Source organism: Rhamphochromis longiceps, linkage group LG3 (assembly GCF_057381845.1).
Source record: "Rhamphochromis longiceps isolate RC_006_pf linkage group LG3, R_longiceps_female_GT1.1, whole genome shotgun sequence".
NCBI lineage: Eukaryota > Metazoa > Chordata > Actinopteri > Cichliformes > Cichlidae > Rhamphochromis > Rhamphochromis longiceps.
This window is the reverse complement of record NC_140559.1, coordinates 52,496,895-52,507,309: the sequence shown is the minus strand read 5'-3', so window position 1 is coordinate 52,507,309 and position 10,415 is coordinate 52,496,895. Positions and strand designations below refer to the sequence as shown.

The 10,415-nt window shown below is 41.8% G+C and overlaps 1 protein-coding gene across 1 annotated transcript; it reads left to right on the top strand.

The window, feature by feature from the left end:
• The first annotated feature begins 399 nt into the window (after positions 1 to 399).
• On the top strand, positions 400 to 9,434 carry LOC146675197 (uncharacterized). Its single transcript, XM_085402469.1, has 11 exons — positions 400 to 452; positions 1,372 to 2,822; positions 4,149 to 4,396; positions 5,203 to 5,411; positions 5,642 to 5,802; positions 6,012 to 6,115; positions 6,232 to 6,292; positions 7,312 to 7,400; positions 7,999 to 8,124; positions 8,412 to 8,512; positions 8,653 to 9,434. The coding sequence occupies exons 1-11, from the start codon at positions 400 to 402 to the stop codon at positions 9,179 to 9,181; spliced, it is 3,132 nt and encodes a 1,043-aa protein (XP_085258595.1). The 3' UTR covers positions 9,182 to 9,434.
• Positions 9,435 to 10,415: the final 981 nt, after the last annotated feature.

Here is a 10,415-nt window from a genome sequence, read left to right as displayed (position 1 = left end):
GACGAAAAGGCAGCGAGGCAACATCACTACCCCGCTGGTCCTCTTTGACACCTGCAAGTGTGTGTGAGTGTGAAAGGCAGAGTGTGTGCGCGAGTGCGTGTGTGTACATCTGTTTTCAGTGAGTAAGTAAGTCGGTAAATGAGTGTATCGCTGTGAAAAAGACAGACTATAAGAGCTGTCCATTTTGCTTCAAGTGTGACAGACAGTGTGTGCGTGCATGCGTTAATGTATGTGTGTACTGTCAAAGGATGCACAGTAAGGGGAGAGAGAGAGGTAGTAGGAAGGACTGTGTGAGAGGTTGAAAATCTGAAAGGGGAAATAATTAGACGAGCAGTCGAGACGGTGGAGAGGCAGAACGAATGATGACAGCAGTAAGAAGAACAATAAGAATCCGAAAAAATGAACAACAGAAGACAAACTTCTGTGAAAAGGAAATTAAGCGCCAAAGACTGGTAAAAAAAAAGAAAAGAAAAAAAACCTCAATACGTATACAGTGTATTTGTCGCTTCATCTCATCTTACTTGGTTCTTTCTCTGTCTGACTCACTCAGTGTCCTATTTAGAGCAGAGTGTGGTTTCAAGAAAGAAAGAAGAAAAACCAATGAAGACTTAAAGATTTAATCCAATGTAAATATCTGTACTTGAACAGTATAATGTCAATCACAGTATCAGAAAGAAAAGTGACTGTCATGAAACTGAAGGAGCGTATTAATTTTTCTTTTCTACAGAGCACCGACTGGTAGGAAAATGACTTTCTCTTCAGTCACTTCTCTGGTTTTCGTGCAGCGTTCGTGCATTTTTCTTTAGACTATGTTGCGGACATTTACTATCTCATTGATGATCTGATTAAATAAGGTGCAAAACTGTGTTAGTGTAAATGCTCAACAGGAATGTGAATGATTAGAAAAATGAAAATGGACATTTAAAAGACGTCTCTAATAGTTAAGAACTGCAGCAGTTTGTGTCACGGCGTGAGACTACCGTTGGCTGATTCACGATGCTTTGTTTTAGAAACAGTAGAGTAAGAAATCATCAGGCCATTTAAAAATAAAGTTAAATAACATGTTGCTAGCTTGATGCTGTGGTTACTAAGTTGATGCATGTGTGAGTCTGTAGGCCTGTTTGAATGACCCTGCTATGTTAGTGCTGCTTGCTTGGTTGTTTTGATTGTAACAAGAACACATGTGGCTTTTAGCTAGCTCAGATTTTGATGTCGGCAAAGATAGAAAGCATAACAATACATGGCACAACTGATCTTTCCTATAGGTTAGTTATCACCACACAAGTCATCTACTTTGCACAGACGGCTAATTGGATACTTGTTTATCAAATTTATGTTTTCATACTTAAACTCTGTTTTTGTTACCTTCAGGCACTCTAGCAAAATCCAGAGGCCCATTATGGAGGATCGTTCATCGTCCACCCAGTCTTTCTCCAACCTCAACCACCACCGCCACCGTCCATCGTTTTCTCTCACCTTTGCCAACTGCCAAGGCTCTGAAGCGGGATATCTGTCATCTCAGCCTGGCCAGGATCCTCTGGAGCAGTACGAGTGTAGAGGGGAAGAATCCACTGCTTCGTTCCTGACATCAAACGCCTCCTCTGTGACGAGGAAGACGAGTACTGGGGGGGACAGAGTGTTCCTAAGCACGAGTGCCAGCAGTTTGGATGGAGATGCTAGTTTTGGCCACCTTGATGGAGACGGTGCCTTAGGCAGCCATTTTGACGACTCTTGGTATGGCAAAAAGGAAGCTTGGGAGGATAAGGATAGTTGTGAAAGCACCACAGATGGGAAAGGTGATTGTTACAGTAACACAAATGATGTTTTTTACACGATAAACTGTCCGAGTGAGGAAGGAGCGAGGCGTAGAGTCAGAGCACCCTATAATAATTATGCTCACGTAAAGAGTGAGCCTAAAAGTGACACTGTGGTTTACAACAGGGAGGGTAACGTTAGCCACTTTCCTAAACAAACTCCGTCTTGCAACAGAACTGGTACAGTCAGCTTTAATGACAGCAGCGTAGATTATTGTATGATGGACGCAAGAACAAGTGATAATTATTTAGGGAGAGACGACAATTATGGGCCCAGTTGTGGCTCAGGTGAGGTTCAGTTTCAGCCAGCAGAGGCTGAGGGACATTGGCTTAATGTCTCTCCCTCAAGTCAGGGAGAGGCGAGGTGGAGAGCATCAGCGGTCAACCACGCGCTGGCCTCAGGGGCCCTCCCGCAGAGATCGCTTATCGGCATGAACAGCAGGACATACACTCAGAAACTGGATTCCTTCTCTGAGGCCTTTCTCTCCCAGCGAAAGAGAAGATTTCCTGTGATACCCGGTGGAGATCCCTCTGGACAAATCTGGGAATTTGGAGTAGGGAGAGGTGAAACCCCAGGACTGGTCAAGTCAAGGCAAAGCTGTGCTTTTGACTCAGACTCCTATCTGCCTCCCTCTTCCTCTTCTTCTTCTTCCCCTGCTCACCCCTCCTCTCTTCCATCTTTCCCCTCTCCTCCCACATCCTCTCACTTCATGCCTTCTGTTCTTAGCCCTCCTCCCACACCTTTACCTCCTCCACCCCACTCGCCCTCCAAAATGGACTCGCCCAGTGGATACGGGGGCACCGGACATTCAGTCTCTCAGGGAGAATCACTTAGTATGCTCCAGTTTTTTGCCTCCCGCATCTCATCCGCACCTTCTGTCCACTCTTCTGGGATGATATGGAAGCTTCCACTGCTGTCGCACAGCTTTCCACAGTCATCTGGTGACCCCGGCAACATTGAATGCAACGTAAGAGCCTCCCATGGTGACGACTATGGCAACATGACAGGTATCGTATAGCTTTTTTTTTTTTTTTTTTAATGAAATAATGAAGTAAGAATCCAGAAGAATATATTTCAAGCTTGAAGGATAAAGACCACCCGCAGGGTAAGAGGGGGATTTTTATTATAGTTTATTTGACTGTTTGAGAAAAAAGAATCAGGTTTTTTCCCCTGTAGAGGTCAATTTTTAAGATTTTGTTTTATTTCACTTCTTTAACTTTCAGACTAAAATAAAATATCAAATACACATTTAGTTAATAATTTTTTAACATTTGTACTTTTGGATATTTATGCAAATTAATGCATATTAAATAAGATAGTGTCTAATTTGCATATATAAACATACAGTTTTAGGAAAAAAACTACTATTAGCTTTGACTTTAAATACTAGTTTTACACTAATATGAAATTTTACAGCACATATATTTAAAAGAAGCTTTTTTAAATTACATTTTTCAGTAGAACTGACTGAATTTTTAGGAGAATTTACTTTAAATTAATTTTCCACTTGTATTCAAGTCTGTAAGGTTTCTATTTAAAATAAGCTGTACACATTCACAGCCTGTTTTATAAAGCATCCTTTTCCCAAGAACTGGCAGGCTGCTGACAGTATTACTGTAGTACTGATTTACTAATTGATAAATGATAAACAAAATCCCCTTAGTCAATACGTTTGAGTCTAATATGACAATGAAATGAACAAACAAAGACCAACTTTTAATCTGGCTTCATATTATGTTCAGACTTGTGTTGTGGAAGGTGGTGTATTTTTAGAAACACAAAGAAAAATTGCCTGAGTCTAAGTAAACAGCGATTTTGTTTTTTTTACCTTCTTCCCATGTTGTGTCCCCTTTAATTACCTTTATTTTCCCCACTTATCAAAAACCACAGGTTAATGCCCACATGTAAATTTACGGGACATGTGGGTTTTTGTAGGTGTGCGTGTTAAGTTTCCCATTTCCCTTATGCAAATCAGGGTTTCACTTTTCACATTTTCACAACCAGAACCATTCGTAATAGATGCATTTCATACATACATTTGAAAACATGCTCGTCAAAAATGAGCAGAGCGAAAATGCGGGTTTTTCTTGAAACTCGATCGTTGTTTTTCTGCGTAACAGAGAGACTTTAGTGTGACTTTCTCACTTTTTTCTCGCTTTTGTTGGTGCACAGATATAATGACTTTTTGATGATTTTGTTTGTGTGTCTGCTTGCCTTGGAATTAGACAGTCAGACAAATCAGTAAATAATAAAGCCCTGGCAGCCTCATTATTTGCGTGCACACCCACTGCACTCCCTTTACTAATTTCTTCCTCCCGATTATGTTTTTCTAGCCGCACGCGACATTCTTCAGTCTCCTGAATCAACCCTGCTTACGCCCTCTTCCCATCATTTATCCCTTCACCAATCCAGAGCCCTATGCTCCTCCAGTGGTCCATCCCCCAATTCCCCTTTCCATCTTCCCTCTCATCCCCATCATCCGTCTGGGGAACATCACGAAACATCAGAAAAGACGTCTCCTCATGTTCTCACCCAGAAAGTAAGGAATGGACCCGCCAGTCTAAACCAGTCAAATCTGCAGGTATAGCACACTTACCAGTACGTGAAATAATTAGAGACGTTTTAAACTTATGCATTGATACTCAGGGAAATTGTTTCGTTCAGTTTGCTGGGTTTCAGACAACAAAAGCAATATCAGCTTTGTCTTCACATATCCAGGACTGTGAGGTCCAGCTTTGGTCTGCATTAAGACTAATCAGGTTCTCAGGTTGTAGGATTGCATAAAAGATAAAACCTCAGATGATGGATAACCTACATTAGAATATATAATTTTATATATGTTGCTAAATCATACTTGAGAACATCTTTGCATGCATCCGTTACTCTTCCATGGCCCAAACTCAGGAGATCAGTTAGCGAGGAGGCAGGCGAGACTCGCTACAGCTGGAGAGGCGTCGCAGTCAAAGTGGGCGGATGCCTAAATGCTTCTTTGTCAAGAAATTACGTTAGCTCCAACTGCATTACTGCTTCTAAAACCACAGCTTTTTATTTTTAGACATGTTGAGTAGATAAACTCTGTAAACGAGACAGACATGGAAATGGTGATAGGCCTGTTGTTCGCTTTAAGTTAGAGTAGGCTGTTGCTCGGGCACCCTTCATATTTGTCTCGGCGTACATGAGAACACACGTGATCATTCAGCATGCATGTTATAAATTTGATGTTGGCCTTTTCTCTGTATTTGTAGCACAGAAGTATCTCTGATCCCGTCAGCTCTTACACTTAGACCACTGTGCAGATGTTTCTAAAGTCTCGCCCCAAAATGTTAGATTATCGTGCCTTATATCATCAAGGATATCAGTCTCATTTTTTTCCTTTTGTTCTCAAAGCAACAAGACAAGCCAGTCTACACTGGAAAGCCTTTCCCCAGCCTGCTTCGCTCCTGCAGAGGACTGAAGAGGATTTGTTACACTCCTTATCCGCTCCTCAATCCTGCCCGCAGAGGAACTGGGCTCTTCTCCTCCATTTCAGGTCTCCATCACAGAGAGGAAGGAACAGTGTGTGAAGAAGAGGGCGAAGAAGAGTGCAGCGTGTTTCGGTAAGTGCTAAATATCAGAAGACTAGTGGCAGCAACACAACAGTTGTTACTGTACTGCTGGCTAGGATAATAGTTATAGAGAATCAGAGCTACAGATGTTTTGTTAATGAGAAAGCATTAACACATCAACGGATATATATTTAGGTACCTTAAAGTTTATATGGTTGTCTTTTATGTCTGTTTTCATATTTGCGCTCCGTTTGTTTCTCTTTTTGTTCCCCTGCTTCCAGATTTGTCAATGTGGGTCCAGATTTCCAGGCTAATCTTCCTCCATGCTTAGCCGATGGCAAACAGTCAGGGCTGCGGTCACCAGACGAAGAGTCCCTTACGGAACAGTTACTCTGGAAACCATTGGACAAGAAAGAAGAAACTGGTGACTTACCAGGTCAAGGTAAGCAGCACACAAAAATACAGTCCAGCTCAGGACAGTGACTGCACTTTAAAATTTTGTGGAATTCAAGGACTTTCAACATTTTAGGGAAGCTAAAATGTCAGGGCTGAACTCAAAACAAGTTGATATAAGTGAGCAAAATAATAAAGTGTCTCTAAAATGAACTGGTACTGAACTGATTAAAATTTACTGGGTTTATCTGTGCTCAGTGGAGAAGCTGCTGTCCATGTGCAGTTCCAGCTGCCTACCAGGGGGAGGCAGTAACTCCGAGCTGGCTCTGCACTGTCTGCACTCTTGCCAGGGAGACACAATGGTAGGAAGTCTTTCTTCCTTTTCTTTATCCTTTTCTTTTTTCTTTCTTTCTTTCTTGGCAATGTTGCATCCCTCATTTTTTGTTCTCTCCATCTTCCGCCACTCCCTCCTATGCAGGCAACACTGGAGATGCTGTTGTTCTCACAGCCGTCACCAGCAGGAGACTACCATTACTCTGGTAACCTTTGACCTCAGTTTAACTCACCTGCTTACATGACTCTTTGGATTGACAGTGTCTAGTTACCCAGAAAACAGTCGTTTCTCAGAAAAAAATACCATTTACATGGACTAAGCATACCTACTTGTAACATTAAAAACAATAGTTTTTGGTTTTATGAAAATGATATGTTAGTATCATGCTGGCATAAAACTATGGACATTTTAATTGGATCTCCATAAAGTCATGTTGCATGACTTTTTATTCTGTCCACCACTACTCCAACCCAACTTTTTACTTGACGATGATGACGATGATCATTACTATTATTATTAAAAATATTATTGTTTTGCTGTTATGCATATAAAAATGTTCTTGTTGGTGAATGCTTGCCTCTGAGGAAAACAAAAATTGTCTTTGCAACAGCAAAGTCCAATAGTGGTATTACTTGTAGGGGTTTGATTGGAGGGGTTAATGTGTCTATAGCCATCTATATCAGAAGATTAAAAGAAGTCACATGATCTGGACATGGGTCTGTGTTCAGATGGGATACAGTTTTTCTAACTAACTATCTAAATAACAAGGTAACAGCAAAAAGCGGTGAAGCAAAACTAGCTAAAACATGTTGTGATCGTAGGCATTTACCTCTTGTGTTTCTCTGAAACACTAAGCAATGTGAGACAGCAAAGGCGGAACAATTCTCACTGTGCGTACAATGAAGGCATTGTAGCAGCTTAGACTTCTCTCTACCTCAATCACATACCACAGCCCCTCCCCCTTGCCTGGTGCTTTTAAATCCACTAAGAACCATGTAAAGTACAGAATGGACATTGTTTTGCATGGTAGTACCCATGTGTTCCTGTAAATGCAGGCAGTACTGTTCACAGAGACAGACTGCAGATTTATTGTTCATCTATTTGTCTTTCACTGTCAAGTTACTACATGTGGTAGCATTGCTTAATATGTTACTGTGACCCTGTAGTGTTTCCTTTGATTTCTCATGCACCTTTTGTCCCTTCCCACTCTCTTGTTGTGCGTAGGCTGTGATCTTTGGACAGATACTGAAAAGACTCTCTTCAGTGACGCTCTCGGGACTTATGGAAAAGACTTTTCACTCATACAGAAAATGGTAAAACACAACAAATGGTTGTTGTTTGTGCAACACGATGACACACGGCACCATAATCAGCCAGCAGTTTACTGAGATAAAAATAATTATTTGTGGGTCAAATCAGCGCATAGAATGAAAAACAGAACATCAGCACCACAAGTATTCTGCTGGTTACTTCAGGGTGAAACAGTATGTTCCTCAGATGCAATTTTCTTCTTCTTCTTGCCTAAACCTGTTCAGTTTTTGGTGTCTCACCATGCATATTACTGGACTGCATCGTCTTCCCCAAAGGGCCTTTTGGCACTTCAAGGATCAAATTACTAACCTTGCTGTTCATACACAAAAGGCAGTGGCTTCACCGCCCGAGCCATCAGCGAGCCAAGTACATGTTGCAACTCGATTCACAAGAGCAGCAGTTTGCACACGAAAAGTCTGGAAGAAATATCTGAATGTGTCAGGTGATTTTTTGCTTCCTGACACATGTCAGTTCATAGGGCCTTTTTAGCCATATTTACAGCAGAAGCATAGACTGATTTTATATTCCTGTGTCACGGTGTAAGACATATGTTATGTGGCAATAAATCGAGATTGGTATGTGTGTGTGTGTGTGTTTCAGGTGAGGACTAAGACAGTGTGTCAATGTGTCGAGTTTTACTACCTGAGCAAAAAGCTGCAGGACAAGCAGAAGAAACAAAAGGAGGAGGACGAGCGACGAGATGTAGAGCTGGATCAGCAGAAAAGTGTAAGAAACATTAAAAGAAGCCACGAGGAACTTAAAATTGCATTTTTTTCCCCCTTTTGTCAACATGTTCTGTTTATTTCTTTTGCATTTGAATGCCCCGTGTCCAGCTTTCTTTCTCCCTGTTGTTAGTTCCTGTGGTGGTTTGTCTGTTCTCATGATATTATAGATTAGAAGCTAATAGGATACAGGGTATTTGGACTATTCGTGTCGTCTAACATTAAATGCGTCACATAAATGGAGCTCACAAATCAGAGAACGCTAACTCTTAAGTGCTCCTGTTACTTTAGGTGACGCCCATGTGTCAGCCAGTGGACAAACAGTTTGCTCTGGAGGGGGCTGTTCCTGTGACCCCATTGGCTAGCTTCTTTCCCTGCAAGTTGTGTGGCAAGTAAGTAGCACCAGTCATAAGAAAGGAAGCTTGCAACAAACTTTTTTCTGTGTTTGGCATCAGGGCAAACAAACAGATGGTTTTCATTGTCAAGCATTCTTTTAAATTCCGTCGTTCCCTCCCCTCCTTGTTTGCTCCAGAATGTTCTACAAAATCAAGTCCCGTAACGCTCACATGAAGATCCATCGCCAGCCTCAGGAGGACTGGACCGACAGGCGGCTGCAGCACCAGCTCCTCACCCAGCGTCTGGCCCTCAGTCGTCCCACCAACCTCATGCCCACCCCAGCTAGTAATCTGCTCCCAGCCCAAGCTCCGGCTCCAGCATTTACCTCCTCTGATTTTGCCGGAACGAGCAGCAACAGTATTGTAGACAGCGTCCACAATTCTGTGACCAATAACAACCCCGGCGTTCCCAGCAACGCTAACGTCCTAGATCCCAGCACGGTTGTATCTTATAGCAGCATTGCTCCTCCAGACTCTCATGGGATCGCCAGTATTGATGGCAGAGACTCAAATCAAAGCGAGCCCACCACTGTCTTACCCTTCCATCAGTCATGGGGCTCCTTCGGACATCCTCCAGACCAAAGTGCCTTCTACTGCAACACAGGGGGTAAGGAGGATGTTGGAGCTGAGACAGTGGGGGGGAAACAGACAACTAACTGGCAGTAGTGGTCAACTATCCCACAAGCATTACCACCACTAAAGTCTGAAACGTATTCAAACTTTGTGTTTAAGTTCAAACTCGTGTTTTATTCAAACTTAAGTGCTTTTATGAAACATTATCAAAAGATACATTTTTGCTGTAAATCCTGTACTTAAAGGTGTTACATATTTAATTGTTTGATAAGCATTTGATGTTTGAATAAATGTTTAAATTGAGGATTGTTTTTTAATCATTCTGTATTTGTTTAAATGGAATAAATGAAACCTTTTTTTTAGGTGTAAATTTTTATTCTTTTATTCTACAACGGTTTGTCTTATATTGGTACAGTCAGTTGTTAAGCTCCTTGGCGCCTCTCTCGAGACCACCTTTCTGCTGATTGACTGCTCCACATAAAAGGCAGCAGGTGTGTGAAGCTGTGTGCATGAGATGACCACATTAGTGTTATTTTTCTTTCTGACATTATCCAAAACCGAGACCAGAAAATAATTTATTTAGAGTATTGTCAGGTAATTCATCACGTGTCCTTGAGCCACAGTGACTCTCCCCTTATTTCAAAAATACCTTAGATTTGAAGGTTTAAAATTCAAGCAGGGACTGCAAAGGTAGACGTTAGCGAACACAACCACAGACACACAAACACACACACAGAGCACGTTGAAAGGGTTTGATATAACACCATAATGGGCTAATATTGACCTTGAGAGACCATCTTCTCTCTTACAGCCGTCTGAGTGCACACAATTGTCCCGCTGATGGTTAACTACAGTGACTCTGTGTGCATAAGTGTGTGTTTGTGAGGGAGAGAGTGCATGTTGTTTTTCATAGAAACTGACAGGAAAAGAGAAACTGTGCGAGGGTTAAGGATGATATTAAAACTCCTCCATCCAAGGCTGTCTTTTTGAAAACTGCACAAAAAGACAACTCGGAAAAAGCAGATTTGCATATTTCTTTTCTCTGGCCTCGTGTTTATTTCTCAAGCGACTGGGTCAGCTTTGGTCCACCAGGTGCTGAGTTTTCTTTGGTCCGCTATCTTAGTGAGAACTATTACCATCAACAGAGCGATTAGTGTGTTTACAAAGGGTCCCTGTTTGTTTGTTTGTTCGTGGATATATCATTCTGTCCTTCTAGGTGCACTTGTTTAAAACACTTGGGAGCAGGTATTCAGTGATACTGAATATCTTTGTTTTGTTTTTCATGTATTCGTATTGGAGCATTCCATGCTTGACCCTGTTTTTGCCC